Source organism: Tinamus guttatus, unplaced genomic scaffold (genome assembly GCF_059628265.1).
Source record: "Tinamus guttatus ecotype Peru unplaced genomic scaffold, ASM5962826v1 Tinamus_guttatus_pri_ptg000004l, whole genome shotgun sequence".
NCBI lineage: Eukaryota > Metazoa > Chordata > Aves > Tinamiformes > Tinamidae > Tinamus > Tinamus guttatus.
This window is the reverse complement of record NW_028288538.1, coordinates 7,182,237-7,205,863: the sequence shown is the minus strand read 5'-3', so window position 1 is coordinate 7,205,863 and position 23,627 is coordinate 7,182,237. Positions and strand designations below refer to the sequence as shown.

General features: G+C 50.1%; 1 protein-coding gene across 3 annotated transcripts in view; it reads left to right on the top strand.

The window, feature by feature from the left end:
- The window catches only part of NTRK3 (neurotrophic receptor tyrosine kinase 3), a 210,731-nt gene that overhangs the window by 47,268 nt on the left and 139,836 nt on the right, over positions 1–23,627 (top strand). For all 3 annotated transcript variants that reach the window (XM_088539262.1, XM_088539201.1, XM_088539327.1), the window contains exons 4-8: positions 9,012–9,080; positions 17,532–17,689; positions 20,113–20,255; positions 20,858–20,999; positions 23,079–23,375. In XM_088539262.1, coding sequence (XP_088395388.1) covers positions 9,012–9,080; positions 17,532–17,689; positions 20,113–20,255; positions 20,858–20,999; positions 23,079–23,375 — 809 coding nt within the window. The remainder of the gene's footprint in view (positions 1–9,011; positions 9,081–17,531; positions 17,690–20,112; positions 20,256–20,857; positions 21,000–23,078; positions 23,376–23,627) is intronic.

Here is a 23,627-nt window from a genome sequence, read left to right as displayed (position 1 = left end):
TGTTAGGGAGAGTGGATACGGAGAGGAGAGGGAGACAGCCTAAGGTAGGGGAGAAGTGTGTGTTTAAGAAAAAATGGGGCTGCTAGCAAATGCTTGGGAGCTCTATCTCTAAGCTAACCAGTACCTGCATCTTCTTCTTCGGTGTGGCTTTGGAGGTAATTATTTTTCCTGGATGAGTTTTGTGATCCTGATGATATTAATTATTCTTAAAGGTCAACAGCACTCACTTGAGTCCCCTTCTGTTCTATCATGTAATCAGTTAATTAATTGGAAACCATTTAGCAGCGTCTGCTGAGAGCTTCGCCTGCCTTACGCCTTGTTCTGCCCATGCAGCACACGCACACATAGACCCCCGCTCTTCTTCGGAGCCTCTGCAGAGCCTCTGCTTCCAGCCTGGCCGCTGGCATTCCCGGGATGCCACCTGAGACCTGGCTGTTACCTGTCTCCTTACCCGGCGAGAGAAGTGCTAGGGGCTCTTCAGGGCTCATCAGTTTCTGGGAACTGAATGTTGAGGGAAGATGGACTTTTTTTTTTTTTTTTAATACAAAAGTGAGGGCCGGTAGGTCTGTAACAACTGAGAGAGCAGAGACCTAGTTCAAGAGAGAGGGGAGGAAGGACCCTGTCCCAGAGGCTCTGTGCTCAGTGAATGGCAGATCAGGCTCTTGGGGCAGTTTGACAAGGTCAACAGTCAACCTGGGCTTCTCCCCAGCACCTCTCTGTGCTCCTGGGTTGGCCTGTAGTGGATGGCTGCTGAGATGGGGCTACCTGAGCTGCTGACCTTGCTATATGAGTTTCCTCATGGAGGGAAAGTGGAGGAGCTTTGAGGAGCACGTCCTTGGGCTCTGGTGTCACCATGTGCCCTGAGATGCTGGAAAACGCCCTCTGGGCACTGTTCCCTGTTCCAGACAGTCTCCTTGTGCTTCTGCTGCCTTCTGTGTGGCAGAGCTCTCCTCTGTCACGTGGTGGTATGGTTTGCTCTAGACCTGCTGGAAGCCTGTGAGTGGGAGGCATTCCCCAGTCATTTTCTGTTCCTATCTCAAAGAAACATGCAATTTGAAACAAGCAGGCACGATAAATCCAGCCCCTCGCTGGAGCTGTCAGCTGGCACCCCTTGTTCTCAATCAGCACAAATCTCCAGTATTATTTCTGTGCATTGAAGCAGGAAAGAGCCCAGTGTACAGTTGTATTCCAAGCTCGATGCATCTAAAACTACCACAGTTTGGGTCTGGGAGAGAGGAGATGAGGTGGATGCAGAGCAGCCATGGGGATGCCTGGGTGGCAAGAGGGAAGCCCTGGAGAAGGGTTTCTGCCCGTTTCAAACACATTTTCCTTTCCTGGAGCAGGCAACTGGCATGTTTCATGAATGCTGTTGGACTCTGCCTTGCAGAAAAGCTGGAAGGCAGAGGAGAAGCAACTGCAGGGTTGACCAAGCGTTTAACCTTTCCACAGGACCTCTGAGAGCCCAGATGTCCTGGGAGAAGAGCAGCATAAAGAGCGTGCAGCAGGAGAGAAGTGTAAGCTAGAGGGCTGGATTCCTGCAATGAAAGCACAGGGACATCATTATTCACATCTGGTGGCTGGTTCCCATGTGTAACGGGCTGAACCCAAACTGTGAGCAGTCAGGGGCTCTGGAGTGTCATCTTGCCTCCAAATAAATCTTGGTGCAGCTGGGAGGTGCCTTGGAGCCAGTTTGGAGGGTGTGAGAACATCACAGGGTTGGAGATGGCCTTTGATGTGGCCTTCGGCGTGTTTTGGGATGTGCTGGGACAGAAGCGGGAGCAGCAGCTCTCTTGTCCCGGCCTGCCGCGTGGGCAGGCGTGTGGCAGATGTGCCACCGTGTCTCGTGCTGCCAGCCGCGCGCCTCCCTCCTCTGCCTTGTGTGCGACTGCCTGTTGTTTTTCAGGCTATTGTTTAAAGAACAATGAGGAAGCCCATTCCTCCCCCCTCCTCCGATCCTGTTTCAGGATCCAAATCTTGATTTATGCATCCCAAATACTGAAGGAGTGTGCCTGTTGTGCCCTGTTTCTCCCTTCTGGTGTTGCAATTCCAGGGCTGTATGTTTTGAAAAGTCTCTTCTCGTGTCTGGTGATGGTCTCCTGCTCTCCTCTGGCACAGAGGCCTGAGACCTACCCCTAAGTTTGTGAAATTATTGCAAATTCTGACTCTAGCACTGGAACAAGGACTAACTTCAGGAGAATGAGGTAATGTGATGGCATTTGCCGTGTGGTTGCTTTTGGATGTCTTTTAAAAAGCTCAAGGCAGCGTACTGTGCTCGGGGACGTGATAGCAGAGTTTGCTACGTTGTCCAAAGTCACAAAGGAGGATTTGAACCTTGGCAGCTCTTAGTCAGCTGTGTCAGAGTAGTAAAGACCAGGGTGTTCCTAAAGGGCTCCCTGAGGAGCGGAATTGGCTGTAGGTGACGCAGGACCATGTCTGGGAGAAGCTCCTGTCGCTGCACCCTTACATCCCAGCAGCATGTGCTCGGTGCTGTCTCTGCGCTGTGGACACGGGCGAGGGAATTGCTGGCAGCTACAGGCCCTCGGTCTTATCGCTTTAGCACCAAGTCTCCTCTTAACTCCAACGCTTTCCGTGTGCGTGAGGCCTGGGCGTTTGGCATTGCCCAGTCTTTTTCAGGCTCTATCAGAAATGCGGCCTGCTGGGGTTTGCTGTCGGAGGCTTCAGCTGAGTCTAATATTTGCAGAGCCTGCTCTGTGGTGGGGTCTGTATTTCCACAGCTCCCGGGACTCGCCGGGACAGTTGCAGCACATTCATTAAGGGAGGCCAGTCTATCTTTTTTCCCTTAATGATCAAAGCTTTCACCAGACGGGACGCGGAGGGAGGGCGCGTGGCGGGCAGGGCGCCGCTTTGCGAGCCGCCGCGATCCTGCTGCGGAGCGGGGCCGGCGCCGCGGGAGCCGGGGCTCGTTGGAGCTGAGGCCCTGGCATGTGGGTGCCGGGGCAGGTGCTGCGTTTCTGGAAGTCAGTCCCGAGTTGGAGGAGCCTGACTTGAGCCCCCTACGTGCCGCAGTGATTTTGCTGTGTGTTGGAAAGCGAGCGCTGTTCTCTGGTTCATGGTTCCCACAACAGCACGTGTCTCCTGAACGCCCCCGTCACAGCGGGTTATGGGACAGCAGGTGGATGTCGCCTTGGAACTGGGCACAAAAATGGGAAGCGGGCCCCGGAGAAAACCGCAGTCTGTGAGATGTCCTGCCCGTGTCTGAACGGAACGGCCTGGGGAGGCAGGGACCCTGCAGGACGTCGCGCGGTGTCCCTGGCGTGTCCTGCACGGGAGCACAGCAGAGGGTGCATCTTGCCCCGCATCTGCACCAGGCAGTGCTTGTGCTCCTCGCCTCCCCCAGCTGCTCCGTGTGGTTAATCCTCCTCATCGGGTTTTTTTTTCAGAGTAGCACCGTGTTATTAAAATGTGTGAAAAACGTCTCCCGTGCAGAAGTAAATGTGCCAGGTTGGAAACAAGGGCAAGTGGAGAAAGGAGAGCTGTGAGGAGGAGGGACGGGCGCACGGAGCCCCTCCCCAGCAGCAGAGTTTCTGTGTCAGGTTGGACTGAACCGCATTATATAGTTTACAGTTTAATTACAGGGCTTCTTGCTTGTTGGTGTCATTAATGAGGCATCTGACTTAAAGTCAATTTTATTAAACTAAATTAGTAGCGAAAACTCTTCTTGGAAGCTGGTTAATTGAGGAAAAAGATTTTTCTTTTCCACAGTTGTTCAGGGCGGTGCAGATCCAGGCTGTTTTATCCCCCTCTAATACACACATGCACCCCCCTGCCATTCTACCCCTTCTTGTGCAGGAGGCAGAAGTCTTTTTCAATGCACCGTTTTAGCCCATATATCCCTCAAGATCACTTTATACTTCTCTTGCCTTTCTGTGGGGAGGTTTTGGAGGTGCTCAGGATATGTATGAGCCTGTGTGGAAAGGCAGTCACCTCCGAGAGGATGCGCGAGCTGTCTGAGTGCACAACGGCACCACGGGACAGGAGCATCTCCCCTCCTGACCCGCAAAGGGTGGCTGGATGGAGGCAGACGCAGTACGTGGGGTTGTGCTGCCCTTCAGTTACACCAGCCCAGGGTTGTGTGCGGAGCTGCTCGTGGGGAGAGGTGGTTGCCCGCCAGGTTGAGCTCCTGAAGAGCAGGAGGTTCAGCAGCACCATCACCGAGCGCGGTGCGAGGGCAGCAAGGCGGCTGTGGCAGGGACACGAGAGCTCATGGGCTTTGCTGGCTGCCTGCAATGTGCTCTGCCTTGCCCAGCCCTTCCTTGGAAACCTTCTCCAGAGGGAAGAGGACCCTGCACCTTTTACTAAACATTTCCTCTCTTTACGTGGAAAATAGTCTTGGGCGTGATGGTGAATGTGTCGCATGGCAAAGCAGCAGTTCAAACGTGCTATAAAAGTGCCAACAGCCACTGTCCTGAGGAGGCCAGAGCCGTGTTTGCAGCCCTGGAGGGAGCTCGGAGCGGGTCTCAGCTCCGTGTGCTCTGCCGTGTTGTGTTGCAGGTGGAGCTGGTGCACAGCCTGTTGGAAAGGTTGGCTGGCATGCTCTGCTTCAAGACTGTTTTTGCTTTCCTACCACTGCCAAATTTTAATCACTCAAGTTGAAGTTTTCTATGTTGGGTGCCTGCTCCTGGCAGAGTTTATTGTTTTTATTATTTCTTTTTTTAATTTCAAACAAAATCTGTTCAGATGGGAGGGAAAAGAATGGGCTGTTCTGTGATTCTGCTCAAGTTAAAAAAAAAAAAAAAAATGGCAAAGCTTCTTCCATGAAGCACCTGCATCCTCATGTTTTGGAGCTAGGCAATCACCAAAGGGCAGCTTTTACGTGAAAGATTTGTTTTTGCCATCCCCATGAAACTCTGCCAAAGCTCAGCTCCATTAAAAATCTCATTTGTTAATGCTCAGAGATGTCTGTGGTGTTTGCAGGTGAATTGCCTGAACGCGTCATCATCATGTTCTAGCCTTGCTGTGGTCCCTGTCCCTGCTCCTCAGGGGATTTTCCCTTGCCTAGTCAACCCCAGGAAGAACAGCCCTAGATCCAGTTGGATGAAGGGTTTGCAGGAGAATAAGAAGAAATGTTTTGGAAAGACTCTTTGGGAGCAGATGGGGGGATGCATGGAAGCTTTAGTTGGCACTGCCATGGGAGGGCATAAAGGCTGGAAACACCGCAGGGAATTGGGATAGGAGTTGCTCAAGTGATAGAGGTTGGTTTTGTGGCAATTTTGCACAATTGCAGCAGGGACTGAGGGGAATATGTGGAGGGAATTGACTTTCTGTTCTCCCCATTCGCTCTTTATAAAACATTGGGAAGCTCCATGTGCGCAGCGGGAAGCTTGAGCACGTTAGCCAGAGGTTAGAAATGAGGTTAGGGCATGTACTGTGATATTGCCTCTAATTACATAATCAATCCCATGTTGTTTTCTCAGGAAACCTGCCCCGGGATGCAGGGATGGGGAGGTGCATGTGCATCACCCTATGTGCAGTGCACGGGTGGCTCTTCAGGAGAGAGATCAGTGCTGCACAACAAGGTTTCTTTCCATAGGGGCTCTGTATTTTGGTGTCAGCTAGTGCACTTTTTGTGCGACTAACCTTAGTCCTGGCATTTCTGACCTTTGGAGTGTTTGGCTTTGTAACTAAATTATGTATTTTTAATGTGTATTTATGTGTGTAGCCCCTTTCTTTCCCCTTGCTGAGGTCAGGGGCCTTTTACAAAGACCTTAGTGACATTTTAAAGCATCCTGTCTACCCGCTCGCAGTGACAAATGCATTTCTCCCTGTATGACTTGTGGCTGATCTCCTGAAACGGGAGCTGTTAATACGTGTCCTTCCTGACAAGTCCTGCAGATGCTAACGGCTGTATTGGATGGTGCCTCTTCCTCCTCAGAGAACCCCCTGCCAGATGCGTGCCAGTGAAGATACTTCTCTTTGCTGGAGGCTTGGCATGATTTGGGTTGTTGGGGGGAGGAGGGAGGCAGGAGCTGATTTCCAGGGACTGACGGAGGCAAAAAGTGGAGCACATCTGCCTGGCAAAGCTGTTTGCAACAGTGAGGATGTTTCCTCTCTCCATCTCTCGGTGCCCTAAATTGTAATAACATGATCATGCTATTTTTGATTCCCTTATTTGCGTGGAAAGCCTGTTGTTTTTTTCTCTTCTCTTTCAGAATCCAATTTTCTCTTGACATTTCTGCCTAATGTAGCAAAACATGACCTTTGAGAAAGGACATTCCAGCAAGATTCACTCCCTCCTCTGCATCTCTGCCTCTCTCCCACATCTTGCTGTCTCTCATGCATCCCCATTTTCACTTCCTTCTTCGTTCTTTGCTGGGGGAGGGAATTTGCTGTCTAGTCTTTCTGTAGCAGCGACCTGTTCCTTCCCCTCCTACTTTTCATCTGTCTTTGCAAAGCGCCCAGGTGCCTGGGGTGGATCAGGGGGGAGGTGTGCAATCTCCCCCTTTCCCTTAGTTTCATGAGCTGTTACTGCTAAACTTTGTGGGAGGCTGGTAGCAATTTGTCTAGAGCCTTGGGAGTGGTGGGATCTTAGTCCTGTGAGAGCAGGTCCCTGGGGTTTGCGGTGGTTTGTGCAACGGGATGGTCTGGCGCGAGGCAGCGTAACGGCGCGGTGCCGGCCCTGCCGGCCGTTCTGCTTGTGCTGGAGTCAGGGAGAGCCCGTGGGGGTTTGCTTGGGAGCTGCAGGTTGGTGTGGAGGCTTGGCTGCCTTGGTGATGGCAGCTGGGTGGCTTCTCCCCTTCCAATCCCTCTGCAAATCGGAGTTTGAGCGGCGCAAAGTTGTCCCAAGTTATTTTTCCCATGTGTGTTGCTGGGTAGTGTGTCCCCTGCAAGCCCTGAATTGGGAAGTGAGACGGGGGCCCGCGGGTGCTGGCCTGGCAGGGCTCAGAGGACGGTGCTGAGACGTTGCTGTTGCAGGTCAGCTCTTCCCTGCCCTCCTGGGAGGGGGTTGTCTGGCCCTGTGAAGCAGGGCAAGTTTGGAAGCGATGTCCTCTCCCCACCAGCCTGACAGCTTCTGCCTTCGCTGCTTACTGCCCTTTAATGCAGGGCAAGCCAGCAAATGAATCTTGCAGGCCAAATTCTCACTCCTCCAACGGCACCAGTGGGTTCTGAGACTTGCTGCCTTGCTTTGATCCCGTTTCTCCAAATTGAGCGGAGATCCCAGGCCGAGCCCCTTTGTCCCATGTCTCTCCTTACAGCAGCCGCTGGTTTAACGAAAGGCCGGGCCTCTCGTTGGTACCTCTGGTGCTTCCCTGCCCTTGGAGCGAGCGGGGCTGCAGCTCGGAGGGTCCCTGCAGCCAGGGCACACGTGTGTGATGAGCTGTGGGGCCTGTGGACACGCATGGGCCTGGCTACCTGGGGGCAGAACAACTGGTGGGGACAGGGCTAGATGCAGGGAAGGACAGCAGGGCATCGCTTCAAACCACTTCCCGTGCTTTCTGTAGCTCTGAATGCCAGCAAGAGGATGGGATGACTTTGGATTTCTGCAAAATTTTGTGATCGTACATCTCCGTAGGTGGGGTGGCAGCCCTTGGATTAGGGCTAGTTTCTGTAATCTGGGTTTTGGAGTAAGGAAAAACAAATTAATGCTGTCAGCAGCTGATCAGCAAAGACTGCATCTCTGAGGAAGGACAGGTCCTGGATGACCCGCTTGTGCTGAGCTTGTTCACTTCAGGGCTAGCTGGGGAGTTTGACAGAGACCCTTGAGTGGTTTCTTCCATGTCCAAAAGCCCCACAACAAATTTCCACCCGCTCTGGTCCTTCTCAACTCCTTAATTCTTCCTGTCCCACCAGCAAGAGCCAGAGGAGTGTCTGCACCTCCCCACGCTCCCCAGCACTGTCGCTTTGGCAGCCTGGATTGTCACAACAAGATTTTGGTGCCAGTAGGTTGTCTCGTGGGGTGTGAAACGTGTGGTGAGGGGAGGGTGGTGTCAGCAACCGGCCCCTGGCCGTGGGGAGGAAGAGTGTGGGAGCTCCTTTCTGGGCCATGGGGACACAGAGTGTGGGAGCTCCTTTCTGGGCCATGGGGAGACAGAGTGTGGGAGCTCCTTTCTGGGCCATGGGGACACAGAGTGTGGGAGCTCCTTTCTGGGCCATGGGGACACAGAGTGTGGGAGCTCCTTTCTGGGCCATGGGACACAGAGTGTGGGAGCTCCTTTCTGAGCCATGGGGACACAGAGTGTGGGAGCTCCTTTCTGGCATTGGCTGAGGGGTCTGCTGGAGGGCCAGACTGGCAGAAAGCCTCTTCCAGAGAGGAGGTTGTCACTGTCCCCTCGCGCTGTTAGGAACACAGGGCTCTGCTCTTATTCTTTTTAGTCAGTCCACCCCAAACACATTTCTTCTTTTGCTTTAAAGGCTGCATTTGGTTTTGCTCTTGTTTTATCCTCTTTTGGCTTTTAGCTGAAGAGATGTCTTCTGGATATTCCCTAGGTAGTTAATATTTGTGTTTTTGCAAGTTTGGGCAGATACAGAAAGGGGTATGAAGCTGTTAGTTGCTGTAATAGTGGTACCTTCTGGTACAAATATTAAAGAGCTGTAATGGGATGCAGCTAATGTACAAATTCTCCGTTGTTTAAGAATCTTTCCAAGCTAATGATAATATCTTGGATAATTATGGTTCTGTCATTTTTAACCTGGGTGTTAATATTTTTAACATGAATTTTGTTTGTACTTAGTATTTTTTTCATGTTTGGAAAATGAAATTAGGCTTGTTCTTTCTGCTTACGGTTGGTTGAGCTCCTGATTCTTGGACACAAGTGACAAGAGTTTTTTAACATTGTAGCAGAATATAAACCATTTCCCACTAGGAAACAAATAAAATGATAAATTTCTGTTTTGGCTGAGATTCATTAAAATCTCTCTTTATGAAACTTAAGGCTGGGTCCTAGACTGGTTGACTGTTTCCCTACGGAAGAAATGATGAGCTCTGTGGACCCCGTAGGGCCAGATGCAGAAGGAATTATTTACCATGATTTCTTTTTCTTGTTAATTTTCAGAGACCTCTCCGGTAACCGGCTCACCACACTGTCATGGCAACTCTTCCAGACACTGAGACTCTTTGAACTGTAAGTTCCATCTTGAGGTATCTCCTGGGAGAGGAGGGGAGGCTGAACCAAGTAGGAGGTTAAATGGTTTCTCAAAAGAACCTATTTTGGGACCTATGAATAATTATCTAAAACTCAGGTAGGCAACAGCATCCTTGGAAGGGTTTCCAGGGTCTTGAAGCAGCAGAGTGGAACTGCTTTTCTTTGAAATCCATGGCATCTGGATAATTAATGTCAGGATGATGAACAAGCTGTGTGTGGGGTGGTAACTGGTTGACTAACTCTGGGAACACATTAGTAATACTTACTAGGTCACGTTTTGAGTGAAACTCTTCCAAGACTTGATCCTCACCTACTGTTCATCTGTGGGCTATGGCTGGTTATATCCCTTTAGCTCATGACACTTTTTATGTGGCACTCCTTCTTTTATGTGAATGACTCCCTCGATCTTTAGCAATTGAGGTGCTTCCAGATGCGGTGTGGGAGGTTAGATAGGATTCCTTCTGGGCAGCAGTGGCCTTCAACCTACTGAATTATTGATAAAGCATTCAGTGTTGTGCTCGAAGAATAAGTGGACATGAAATCAATGGAATGTTGCCCTGGTGACCTGTTTTGTTGAATTTTAGAAATAGTTTCTTGGTGGGTATAAAAAAAATATATATGTAGGATTTTTCCCAGAGGATTCTGGGAAACTCCATTCATCCTCGCTGATGATCAATAGAACTGTGAGCCAGAAGTGACTTATGAAAGAATAAAGACAGTCTTTCAAGTGGGAGTAAGTGTGTTATCACCGGTGTTACTCCAGTGTATTTTATTTCTGTCAAGTTGTTAAATGAAAAATACTAATAGTGATATTAGAAAATACAGAAACACCCTTCTGGTGGGGAATCCGGTGAACAAAGTTAAAAATGCTGAATTTGGAGTTTGTCTCCTCACTGATTACAGCTCTAAATATTTTTAAAGCCTGGCTCAGGTTTCAAGTTTAATAGCATGAGTCATTTGTATTCTTAGACCTTTACTTATTGCGCAGTCTGGCAAAACTCAGATTAATGGTTGTTAGACCCAAGAGACATTCAAGAGTGGAAGAGCAAATGAGGGCTGCAATCCTGCACTACAGGCACTGGCAAGGATGTTTGGAGTTAGGGTCTGGGATAACAGCATCCTGCAGATCAGCATGGGTACTTCCAGCTTGGCTCTGTTCTTAGGTGGGTTTCACTTAGTTATATGTCATTTCTTCAGGCGTTTCCTAGGTCTGTCAATCCAAGTAAGGCTGAAAAGACCAATACCTTTCACTAATGGAATGAGATACTGTTTTGGGGGCAACAGAGTGTGCTCTGTCTGCAGCAGATACAGAGTACAGATCAAGACTCATCTGTTGTCGTGCTGTAGGGATGCTCAGAGGGATGCTCGTCGTCTTGAGCTGGCCTAATTCTGCATCAGCAGAGTTGCTTGGAGCCAGTGCTCTGCATGCTGGCAAACGGAAATGATCCGAATCATTTGGCTCCTGTTGGATCTGCGCTCAAAGTGGTTTTCTCAGCTGTAACAAGGCCTGATTGATGAGAGAAGTAATGTGGATAAAATGCTGCAGATCACAGGGCTGGTTAATAGGAAGAGATGGTAGGAGGTGGGAAAGCAGCGCCGTGGTTGTGAAGTGCCGTGTCAGCGGCTTCCCGCCGAAAGGCCTGGCAGAATCCACAGCAAGGGGGGCAGAGCTGCGGCCCGGCCGTGCCCAGCCGGCCCGCTCGGTGCCCTCCATGTGCTCTTGCCACCGTGTGACAGCACGAGCTCGAGTGGCCAGCCCAGAGCTACGGAGGAGCTTGGGGCTCCATGAACACCTGCTGGGTCTGGCTTGCTTTGGCTGCACTGAAGTACAAAACTAAGAACCCAGTGAAATTATTCCTTTTTTTTTCTTTTTTTCTTTGATGAATTGCTTTGTCACTGATGTTTCTTGTCAAATATTCTGTGCTGCTTTTCATTGAGGACCCTCCACCCAGGTTAACATAGATCAGACAGATGGAGATAGCAGAATGACATCGGAATGCTATTCCCAGAAGCGTGAAAGGAGGAGGGGGATATTTTAGTTGATGCTCATTAGGAAGTCAGTGTTAATTGGGAAAAGGGATATGCTTGCAGTTTTTCCCAGGGGTAAGACCATGAAAACAATTTTGCAGAACTTTGCATACCTTCAAGAAAAGGCGATGTGGATATGTAGCCTGAGCTATAGGTTCTGAATATTCATTCACATAATGGGATTTGGAGATTAAGAATAAAGAATAAAGGAAAGAAAGATCTGTTATGGAATGTTCATAGCCCTGAGGACTAGAAGCTCTGTACTTGTTGATGAGCAAAAGTAAATCTGCAAGATGGGGAGAAATTAGTAATAGGTAGAAGTGGAGAATTTAGAGTGTATGGTTTTCTTTTTATTTCCTTTAAGTGGTTAAGTAGATGGTTAAGTAAAAAACAGTTCTGTCGCATACTGAGCTCTAAAGAGTCTCCAGGATTTGGGAGGGGATCAGAATACATGGCCTACAAAGTAAGTGTGAAACACCGGTGAGATCTAGAAAGGAAGTCATGGATTGGTATCAAGTAGGAGCTTGAAGCTAAATCTCACCAAGCAAAAATGAGATGATCAGGAGAGACGGAGGCCGAGATAGCAAGCTCGGGATGCAGGTTGAGCAGCAGGTCCTGGGAGGCCGTGGGGAGGCCAGAAGGTGACCCCAGGGTTTGTCCCCTTCTAGAGGGCTGTGTTGGGGTGGGGGGTCAGTGGGGACGAGTGGGACCTTCTGCTGGCAGCGTGGGGTTTCTCCAAGGGCGCAGGCGCTCGTGGTGAACCAAGGGACAGCGTGTGAAAGGGCACCCAGCTGGGGCGACCCAGAGCCTCAGCGCAGCCAGGCAAACGCAGGCGGCTCTGCCCTCCCCGGGGATCCAGAGGGAGGAGTGTCGGCCGAGGCAGGAACACGAGCGGCAGGGAGGCAGCTCCGAGCAGCGGAGCACGCGGTGAAGGAGGCGGCGGGGAGATCATCTCCTGCAGGGTGTTGGGAGAGAGGAACTACAACTGGTGTGAAATGGAGAATGCCAGGGAACATAACACCTGACAAAGCCACTCAGAGTGAACATGGAGCAGAACAGAGTCAAAGAATAATATGGAGATTGTTGCCAGGCTGTGAGAGCAGGCTGGTGCATGGGAATCTGGGGCTTAGAACAGCTGCCTGTTCAAAGTTGCATTCGAGGCATCTTAAGCCAGGAGAGAAGATAATTTCTTTAAGGCAGAGATTCTTGTTGAACAGAGCTGAGCTTTTTCCCTGCTGACTCACTGAAGAAAGGATGGCAAAAATGAGGCACGCTTCCAAAAAAAATTATCTCTTTTTCCTCCTGGCCATAAGCAAGGCTTGGAATGGTTTCCAGCATCTCAGCCCTAATTCCCGTGGCACGGGCTGACCTTGACAGGCAGGACTGAAGCTAATGCGTGGACACTTCTCGTAAGTCTGAAGCTAAGTGTGCACAGGGAAGCCTCTGACACGTACAACAGCTCGTAAACCTTGGGCTTGCAGCCTCTCTTATCCAGACAGCTGTTTTCCTCTGTCATGTCCTTGGCTTCCTTTGTCATGTCCTCAGAGGGCTTAGGGCTGACACTTCAAGAAATTCCTTCCCCCAAAGCCTTAAGACTCTGGATGCAATTACATCTTCAGTTGTGTAAAACCTCGTAGTTCCAAACATCCTGCAGCACACATCCTCAGTGTGTCTAACACAAGCGGTCGCTGCCAGTTTGCCCTGCAGTGGGTTTCTGCAGTGCTACAGCAAGAGGCTTTGAGGGGCAGGGCAGAGCAGCATCTCTGTTAACATTAAGAGCACAAGTTAACATCACACGTACCTCTAGCTTAAATAACTCACTGCTGCCAGCAGTCACACTAATAGAGCTGCAGCAAAGCAGAGACGCTTGTGTAGTCTGTGCAGAGCTAACTCGGTCTTCAGAAACCTCGCACTGCTCTGAGCTCTTCCTTTCCTGCCCCATCCCTTCTGGCAGGGGTTTGGAAATGGTGATTCTAGCTGGGTTCCCCAGAGAGGTCCTGGCATGTAAATGAAAAATGAAAATAGATTTAGTTTTCTCTGCACTGGGCCCTCTTTTCCTGAAGGTAAGTAAGATGGTCTGAGTCCCCAGGTAGGGGGATGGTTTGGTTTCAAGTGTGCCAAGCTCAGGGGTGGTTCTGTGTGAGCTGACACACACAGAAGCGTGGCAGAGATTTCCACTCCTCTCCTAGAGGTTTTGCTGCAGACAGGTCTGTTTTAGCTGATGGCTGGTAGGGATGAAGCACAGGACAGTGCATCTCATTTAGCTGCCTGCGCTGGAGAGAATCTGCCATGTGTGTGAAATGCCACTTGTCACAGCACCTTCTGGAACGCTGGTGACCTCCCTTTCCCATGTCGTTCTGCCGTGGTGGAGGCTCTTGGGAAGCTGGATGGGGTAGATGCAGCTTTGCGGGGAGCAGCAGAGCTGACCTGGGCCTGGGAGCTGCAGCACTGGCGTGTGGCACCGCGGTGGGTCCCGCAGCTGTGGCAGGGTGCCTTGACTCAGGCACTTGTGTTACTGCTGCTCCTTGCAGGACACCTCAGATGGCGGATGGATGTGTGGTTGGGGTGAGCAGGGAGCACACGGTCCCGTAACCTTGGTGGTATAAACTGAAAGGGTCCAGGGATCCTCTTCTGCTCTGCCATGGTGCTCCATGCTTCAGAGCTTTTTTTTAGGTCTTGCGTACCTCCAGATTTGTTCTGAGCCAGCATGAATTTGGGATGAGGTTATGCGCCATCCATATAGCACTTGTGAAGAACGCTTGGATTGACTTAGTCTCCAGATGGCCTGGGGTTTCAGCTCTGTCTCCCATCTTCTATGATAATGGTGCTGGCGATGACTGTCCCTGTTCCTCCCTCCGTCTCGAACACAAGCGGAGCTCCGGTGTCCACAGTGCGGCGCGGTTGGGCACAGAGGGTCCTGGTGTCTTTGCTTTGCCTCGGGTTGATGATTGGGCCCGGCCCACGTGCAGGTTCCGTCCCGTTTGCTGCTGCCTCCCTTGGTGCAGCAGCAGTTCTGCGTGCTCAGAAAGCCCCTGGCACACGTGCAGCTGCGGCGCTTGCTGTTTCTCACGGGCATTTTGTTCTGTTTTAATGAGGCTTTCAGGAAGGTGTGGGAGTGTGCGCGGCTCTGCGGTGGCTGTAGCCAAGCGGTGGTTTGGCAATATTTCCAGGTTAAGGCTGTGTGTGAAGAATGCCCTTTAGATTTACTTGTCCTTCCCAGGAGGAGCTGTGCTGAATGTGGGGAAGGATCCCCTTGCCTTAGATCTTGCTGCAGTGCTGGTATGGCTGTAGGCCTATAGCAGCCAAGTGAAGTTGTGTTCGAGGGTGCCGAGGAAGTGGATGTAGCTGAGAAAATTGGCTCCTTTTCTCAAACTCTTCCCGTACAGCTGCGTGACAAGGCAGGCAGCTCCAGCTTCTGTCCTCCTTGGCCCTTCCCATCTGACAGCTCTCACCATACCCGTGGTGTTTGGTTTTGATTTCCCCATTGACCCTTTGGTCTCCAAAAGCCTTATAAAAACTTTGACACAAATAAACCCATTTCTCTTGGCCTTCCACGCTCTGCTATTTAACAGCTGTTTTCTCCTGTGATGGAGGCTGTCTCTGCCACACATGGGGATGCCTCCTACCCAGAGAGTGGGCATTTGCCGAAGGGCACCTTGTATGTCCAGAGGTGCTTTCCCTCCTTGCAGAGAAGTTCATCTCAGTAAATTTATTTCAGCAAGCACATTTTTTTCAGGTAACAGGGACTCTGTATCCTTGGAAGGTGGTGGCCAGGTTGGGTGTGAGTGACAGTGGTTCAATTCCTGTGGTTTGCTCTCAGGAGAGCTGTGTCCTCTTTCACGTTGCGTGCGCAGCGCGCTGATTAGCGGAGCATAGGACCAGCCGCTGCTTTCAGCCTTTGTTAAATCCACAGGGAGAGAACAAACGCGTTGGAGTCTGCAGGAGGAAGGACAGGAAGGGCTCTGACTCGAAGTGATCCACGCGAGCCCGGAGGCTGAGGCTCCGGTGTGGAGGTCTGAGATGAGACAAGGGTGTTTTGGTGTCCTAGGCCAGGAGGAAGGCACAGGTGCAGAGCAGCATAGGTGTCACACTCATGCACCTCTCTGGAACGTCTGCTGGCAGGACAAGCTTCAAGCAAGGAGCAGGCTCTGTAACAGGTCAAGAATGTCCTTGGGAAGAGTGTGAAGGGAAAAATGGCGTGAGCATCTTCTACCCCTTACGCCTGCTGTGTCTTCCCAGTGCAAAACCAGTGCTACTGGTAGCACACAGCACGTCCAGCCTGCGACAGGAGTTAATTTGTGCAAAAACCCCTGTGGGGATCTCGATTAGAACAAGTTACATCCCTGCTGGTGGGGCAGGTCGTTGGTAAATCCTGCCCTGCAGCACGCTGCTCCTGTATTATTCATGGGCCCTCATGAATTAGCGATGGGCTGGGGACGCTGCCTTCTCTTGCTTGCAGAGCTGCCCTTGAGCGCTGTGGCAGGGCTCTCCCTGGCAGCCTCCCTTCGTGATGAGATTTGCCGTGGAGCAGGATTTCTTCCCCGACGTGCAGCTCCCGTTACCAGAGTCGCTCTTAGCAGGGCCCGTGGCTCGTGCCCACGTGCTGTCCCGCGCTCTGGGAACGTGTCCCCTGCTCCCGCGGAGGCCGGAGGGACCTCGGGTCCCAAGGAGAGCCGGCCTCCAGCTCCACGGCCACGTGAAGAGGGGTCCAAGCCTGCGTGACGTGCTAGCAACGCCGGCGCAGCGTGCAGGGAACGCCGTGCGGCTGCAATCCCAATGAACCGCTGGGTGGAATTCAGTGTTTTGGCCTTCAAGTCTCTTGTCTACACCTTATAATTGCCTCACAAAGTTGTGGCTCATTTCTAAAGGAAAGTAATAATGAAAAGCCATCTAGTGAAGTTTAACTTGGTGTTTGTTCCTAAAAAAGGTCACAGTTGACATCTTGTTCTATGAAGCGATTCAAAGTGACGTCATTAGTGTTCAGGTTTAATGTGCCCAGGCGCTAACAGAGGACCCCCCCCCTTCTCCTTTGGCAGTACTGTATGGAAAGAACAGCAGCTGCACGTGTTTGCAAGGTTATTTCCAAATCCTGTTAGTCGGTGAAATTAATTTTGTAAAAGGAAGCGTGAATTTTACAGTAACACATGGAATGGATCAGAGAAACAGCCTGTCCTTCTGTGGTGTGGAGGCCTAGGTGCTCTGGGAAGGAATTTTTTGACCTTTGCTCTTCTGCTTTGGGGTGACTGATTTTTGTTGTTGTGCTTTTTTTTTTTTTTGGCAATGAAAAGGGGAAATTCTGCTCTTCTGTGCTCTCCTGTGTTTTATCCATGCAAAACCTGTTAACTCTGTCCTCCCAGCTGTGCATTGGGTTCCCTTTCCTTATCAGACTCATTTCTGCAGAGATTTTTGTATCTCTGCAGAGAGCTGCAGGGCTTTAAAAATGTAAATGAAATGGTTAATAGGTTGGAAAATCAATAATAATAAACATTTCTGGTATATAAAACACAGGTAAGTGTATTTTAAATGGAGTACATTAAAGGCAGGGTTTTTTTTTCCCCATTTCTCCTGGCCAGGTCAGCAAGGTCTCAATGCAGGGCTGTGTGATTTGATTAAAATGCATGATACCCAGTGCATTAGCTTGTGTCCTAGATCAGCAGGAGGTTTGTGTTAATACAGTGTAAGGTGGAGCAGAGCTGCCAGCTCCACCGGGTGCTCAGGAGAGGCTGTGGCTCTGCTTTCCCCATCATGGTCTTGGTCCTGTGCAAGCACTGACATTGTAAAATGCGAAATATTTAATATTTTGGGGCAATGTAGTCCTGTCTGATTCCTTGCCAAGAAATGCATATTTTGATGCTTCCACTGGTTCAACCGTGGGACCTAGTCACAGATACGTGCTCTTTGTGGTGGCAGATGGGGCTTGAGTATCTGTGTGTGGAGCTCTGAGAGATGTGACAACCTTGTGCCTGTGTGTGTGTGGAAGAGGACGTGCGACCACGCGGGTGCGTAGCGACCATCTCTGGAATAGGAAAGGATTTGATGTGCCAGAAGACTCGGGAAGAGATTTCCTGTTAGCTCAAAGAGCTTCTCGTCCGCGTGGTTGCAGTCCTCCTGTCGCCTCCTTCCCCACACAGCCCCGTGGTGGAGATTCCTGCTGGGTCTCCACATCCCTGAGCTCCCCATCGCGCTGGCCTTGGCTCTGCCAAGTGGCCAATTGGCCACTCCAGCTGATGGTCCCTGGGCTGGAGAATCCTCCCATCGCTGTCTTCATGGTTTAGCAGCGTTTAAATTGCAGCTTCAGGCCTCTTTGTCTTGGTCCCGCTCCTGGCGAGCCGAGGAGATGGGCAGTGACCTGGGTGTCCTTCCCCACCCCACCGCCGCTTTTCACGTTCTCTCTGCCCGTAGGAGACTAGAGAAGAACCTTTTTAACTGCAGCTGCGACATCCGCTGGATCCAGCTGTGGCAGGAGAAGGGCGAGGCCACCCTGCAGTACCAGGAGCTGTACTGCATGACCATGGACGCGGCCATCATCCCCTTGCACGAGATGAACATCACGCAGTGCGGTAAGGCAAAGCCACGGGCGCTGCGGGAGCGTCGCCCTCTGCCTCCGGCCGAGCCTGGAGGAGCCTTCCCGGCACCGGCACCTCCGTCGTGGGGACGCCGGTGTCGCGGGACAGCGTCACGTTCCCGAGAACGCTGCGTAGTTTGCGGGTTAAAATAGTCTCTGGGTAAAAACAGAGCTGCTTTTGTTGATGCCTGGAGGTATGGGGTGATTTGGGGGATTTCTTCCACTGCAGTGCTATTGCATGACAAAGTGTGTGTGATCAGTCCGTTCCCTGACGAGAATGTGTTTCTTGGTGCTCTTCCTTCTGCCTAGCAAATCCTGGAAATGGCATATTGTTAAAGGGCATGGTCACCTTATCTCTTGTAATTACTCTTAGGAAATACATGTCTTTATTCGTTTGCTTTGTTTTATTTTTTTTCAGTCAAAAGCCACAGTCTGTAGGGAAGATGCAGACTATATATCTCTCTCTGCTTCCTGCTGATGTTTAAAAGAGTCCACTGGCCCCAGGAGCAGCAGGAGGCATATTCAAGAGTTATTCCTTGTCCTCTTCACCTTGTTCGCACATCAGCTGCTTGTTCAGTGTCAGTTTTTGCTCTGCTATTGCTGTTACTGGAAAGCATCCCTTGTAGAATATGGGAAGGACATGTACCATAAGCAGAACAATTAAACTGTCTGTGCACAAGCATCTGTCAAACGCACAGCCTGGGAAAAAGGAGGAAAAACACAGTAGCTTTTTTTTTTTTTTTTTTTTTTGATGATCTCCTTGGTTCTAGGAATGTTTTGTTTCTTATAGTAGGAGTAGACAAGCGGCATGCACGTTTTTCAAGTTCACAGTATCCCTTTATTAAGCTCTGGAAATTGGCCAAAGCATGCCTGCATTTGGATGAGCTAAAAAGATTTGAGAGACTGTTGTAATTTCCTCCACAAATGGGAAGAATAATCTTCAAAGATTAAAAAAAAAAAATCCTCAGGGATCAGGGAAGGGAGGAGAGGTGACTTCATCTAGGGTATTATTAGACTTGAGTGGACAGCAGGGTGCTGATCTGTGAACACAAACGTTCTGGTGTGTAGGGTGAGCATCTCCCCTGATTCTGTAGTCCCCTAGCAGAGAAAGGAGCTCCACTGATGTGCTTTCCTCCACGGGAGACCTTTTCTCTTTGAGCACTAAAATGACTTTACGGTTGTCCTAACAAGGCTCTGTGTGTCTCTGCCCTTAGTCCTGAGGGCTGGTGTGACTCGCTCTGGCCATGTTTGATGCCAGCTGGACGGGGGGAGACCCTCGGAGCTTGATGTGTTCTCTCCTGCCTGCCCCTGTGCTGATCCCATGGAGCTGCTGCCTCAGCAGAGCTCCTCTCGTGGCCTGGTCAACACACCAGGCATCTGACCCACCGTTGTCTTGCTGCCTCTTGGCATCAGTGAGATCCTCCCGGGCAAGGAAGCAGAAGCGAGAAAGCAGCAGACTGCTTTGAAATCAGTTCTGAACGTTCCAGTGAAACATTTCAGAGAAACGGGTTGCATTGTGACCTTGCTGCTGTCCGCACTAGTGCCATTCCTCATGTGACGTTGCTTCCCTCCTGCTGCCATGTCCCAGTGGCAACAAAAGGCTGGGTATCCCTGTTAACAGTGGGAAATATCCCCTGTGGGAGGGGACCAGCAGCCAATTCCCTCTTCCTCCTACCCTGACTGTCTTTAGTGAGCCCAGGAAGCCTCCCTCAAGGATTTTTTTTTTTTTTAAAGAGGTCTATTTGCCCTTCTCCTTGTGACCGACACAGTCTGTGGCACGTTGCAAGCATATCTGGCGCCTGTGGCAGCAAACACTGAAGAGGTGTAAATCAGGGTTGCTATAAATCAGTGAATCTCTCTGCCACCTCGGAGGAAGAGCAAGGGCATCTTTTAATAGGAGAGCTGCAGTTAATATGAGGACACATCCTTGGTCATCTTGTCTTGATTGTTATAAATTAGAGGGATGCTCTGCCCGCCCGTAGTCCTGGGTGCTCTGCGCTGTGTCCTCGGGGGTGGTGAAGGCTTTGGATCCTCTCCCAGCACACGAGGCTTTACCCTTCCCAGGTGACTGCCCTCGAGAGCAGCTTCAGTGCGATAGGAAGGGAAGGGTAGGGTGTTTGTGTGAGGAGGGAGAGGAGTCAGGACTGCCCAAAACGTTCTGGTTTGGGTGTGATTCAGCTAGGATGGCAGCAGGGTGTGTGATTTCCCCCTGGTCTCGGTGCTCCCATCTCCTTTCACAAGCAGGGCTTTACGGCTGTGTCCTGTTCCTTGCCTCAGGATGCTGGAGGCTGCTCTGCCATCACCTGAGGCCTCTTTGGGAAGCAGCTGGGCAGGATCCGTCTCTGCACACATGGACCTTATGGCTGGCTGAGCAAATGCCACTTCTCACCTCAGTGTCTTGGTGTCTGGCTCTCTTAGACCTCCCCGAGATCAGCGTGAGCCATGTGAACCTGACCGTGCGGGAAGGGGAGAACGCTGTGATCACCTGCAATGGCTCAGGCTCGCCGCTGCCCGACGTGGACTGGACCGTCGCAGACCTCCACTCCATTAACACTCACCAGGTAGGGCTTGAGGAGCTGTCGGGCAGCCTGCATCTGAACCAGATGTTCTGGATGTTCAGAAATGTTCTGCAGCCACTGTAGACTTGGGAGGTCTTTGTGCGCAGGACAACGAGGTTAGATAAATGCCGAAGAGTGCCATGGGAGAAAAGTGAATAAGTCATCGCATTTGATGGGTAATAGAAGCCATCCCCTAGCCAGATGAGAATCTGAGGGCTAACTGACGAGTATTGCAGGCAGAAAACCTTTTCCTTTCTATTGCAGAAAACTGCAGATGTGATAGTTCAATATTCCTCAACTGAATCTTAACTCTAACTCCTTTAATGAAACTACCTGATTAGAGGTGCTTGCAATAACTGCAGCTGAAACTTTCTACTAAGCAAGCTTTTCTAAAGACAAGCTATGTTTATCATTGCTTCAGTACTGTGACTCCCTCACACCCCTCTCCCCCAATATTCACTCTTCTAGATACAGTGCACTTACTTAGATGTGGAAACACCTTCATCACCCAAATCCTAATTGTCCCTGGATGCTAGAGACTCTTACATTTTATGTGGAGGCAGGAGACACTGATTTCTGCCTGTATATCTCTCTGGGATTTTTAGACGAACCTCAACTGGACCAATGTTCATGCCATCAATCTGACCTTGGTGAATGTCACCAGTGAGGACAACGGGTTCCTGCTCACCTGCATTGCTGAGAACGTGGTGGGCATGAGCAATGCCAGTGTGCTGCTCACTGTCTACTGTAAGTAGCGGTGGGGAGACCTTGACCATTAGAGGCTGGAGGGAGGGTTGCTTGAGGACAGTGTGGCAGCAGCAGGACATCTGCTACCTGTGATGTGCTCTTTTTCTGGATGAGAATTATGAGCTGACCACAGGTAGAGGCTGATCCTAGCACAGCTGTCCCTTTGAAGCTGTTATTTTGGCTTTCCTGATACTTCTATTATAGCAAAGATACACTGGGTGAGGAGCAGTGTCCTACACTGATGGTGGATATATCTGCACCCAACGTGTGGAAAATCACATTCACAGAGGCTAAAACTCTGTTTACAAACGTGTAGTTGTTCACCCTGATGATGTTTAAGAGGTTCAACGTCACCCTTGGTAAAGCCAGTGTAAGTTTTGCCTCCAATTTCAGAGATGCTTGTGCTCCTTCCAGGTTTGTTCCTACAAAGTTAAACAGCAAATGCCGTGTAAACACACACATGTCAAATTTCAACCATTCATTTCTAGCTGCAAGTACCTAAACTTTTGCTCTCCTTTCTAATATAACTTAACACAAACCTGACCTTAAGAAGCAGTTTACACAGCTTTGCTCTCTCAAGCAGCTAAGATTTACTGTATGTTGCTAGGTCTGTAACATTTGCCCTAAGTCTGTAGTTTGGAGATCTATCCACTCACCTAACCCTAGAGACACCAGTCTGGGTGAACCTGTGTTGCGTGTCTAGTGGTGTGCAGGAACTGTAGGATCCCAGGAAGGTAAGGCAGCCACAGAGAACTGGAAAGGGGAGAGGAGATGCTTTATTTCTTTCCCCTTCCTCCCAATAAATACAAGTGATGCATTGAAGAATGCAGATATTTGAAGTTCGCATCAGCTCAGTTAGCAGGCGGGTGTTTGCGCACTGCGTTTGAACGTGTTTTCCTTCACACTTTCAACAGTATCATGCCAATGCCTATTTTCACCCATGTAATCCTCTAAGCTGCTGATGGTTTTTGCTACCCCTGCTCTTGCTGCCCAGACCCGTCACTCAGGCTGCAATTTTACACTTAAAAGATCTGGGTTTTTGTGTGTAGGTGGATGTCTGTTTTGGTATCTCCCTTGCCAGGAAGATGTGAGTAAGCTGCCTTCAGATCTAGGCTTACAAGCGAAACTAAGTGGCTGGGATGCACCTTTATGGTTCTGGCTACCTGAACGTTGTTGAGAAAATCTTGCTCAGCTCCCACCAGCTCTGTACCTTATTCTTTCTTACCCACTTCACTGTCCAATTCTTTTTTTTTTTTTTTTTTTCTCTCCAAAAAAGGGGTGAATGTTGGTGGATCTTTGTTCCTTGTGGGTGCCCAGTAGGTTGTTTTTGCATTTGGGTACTGTGAGGAAAAGGATTTTTTTTTTTTTTTTTTTTTTTTTTTAGGAAAGACATAAATCTTTTTCTTTTGCTCCACAAGACTTTTTCTGTACTTTGTTAGCCTCAGGATTGGGACCTTAGTCTTGGATGCTGTAATTTGGGTTTCAAGAATGATGGTAGAGCAGCATTTGAATTTTTGGGATGTCTTGTGAGGGAAGACCATGCATGTGCATGAATTTTTAGGTGCAGTTTCAGCATTTTCTTTCTGCTCTTCTACTGTTCTCCCTTTAATTAAAATGTCCCTGGAGGATGTTCAGTGGTTGGAATATGCAGGCAATCAAGCCCCTCAAGGAGACACTGCTTTTGAAGGATTTTTGCTTGAATGGTTGAGTGCCAGTGGCTCAGTGTGCCTGGAGAGCCCTTGTAGGAACCTTGCACACATCTAACACGTAATGCAGGAGCGCTGCATCGTAGTGTCCTCTGTAATGTGAACATGCTGCCTTAGCGTGGCCTGGGCAACTCCAGCACTGTGCTGAACTCAGTAGTGCTGTTCGCAAGCCCAAAGGTGCTGACTGGTTCACATCATCTCTCTGTGGAGCAGTTCTTATGGCTCAGCACTCCTTCTTTGCAGACATCCACAGGAAAGGTAGAAGGGGCAAAGGATTTTGGAGATTACGCTCTCAATAGTCTTAATTTCTGTGGTGCACAGAGATGATGTGGGTGCTTGGGTGCTGTGACTCTGCCGTGTTTCTCTTTGCTAGATCCCCCTCGTATCCTAACCCTGGAGGAGCCGGTGCTACACCTGGAGCACTGCATTGCCTTTGCGGTGCACGGGAACCCAGCTCCCACCCTTCACTGGCTGCACAATGGCCAGGTCCTCCGGGAGACGGAGATCATTCACATGGAGTTCTACCAACAAGGGGAAGTGTCGGAGGGTTGTCTGCTCTTCAACAAACCCACTCACTACAACAATGGCAACTATACAATTGTGGCCACCAACCAGCTGGGCTCAGCCAACCAAACCATCAAAGGACACTTCCTTGAAAAGCCCTTTCCAGGTAGGATATTCTATTTATATCATTACAATTGCAAAACAGAGATGTTAATATGCTTCCACCGGTGATCCTTGTACGTATTCAAGGCCTTGAGCAACCTAATACAAGCCAGCCTTTCTTGAGCAGGAATTTGAAAGAGAGGCTCTCTAGATGTTATTTTTTCTAATAAGTAGGATTCTGCTATTAAAGTGGTGTCATAACAACTCTCTGACTCAGTGATCAGTACTGCACGAAAACACAGAAAGGTGGTGAAAA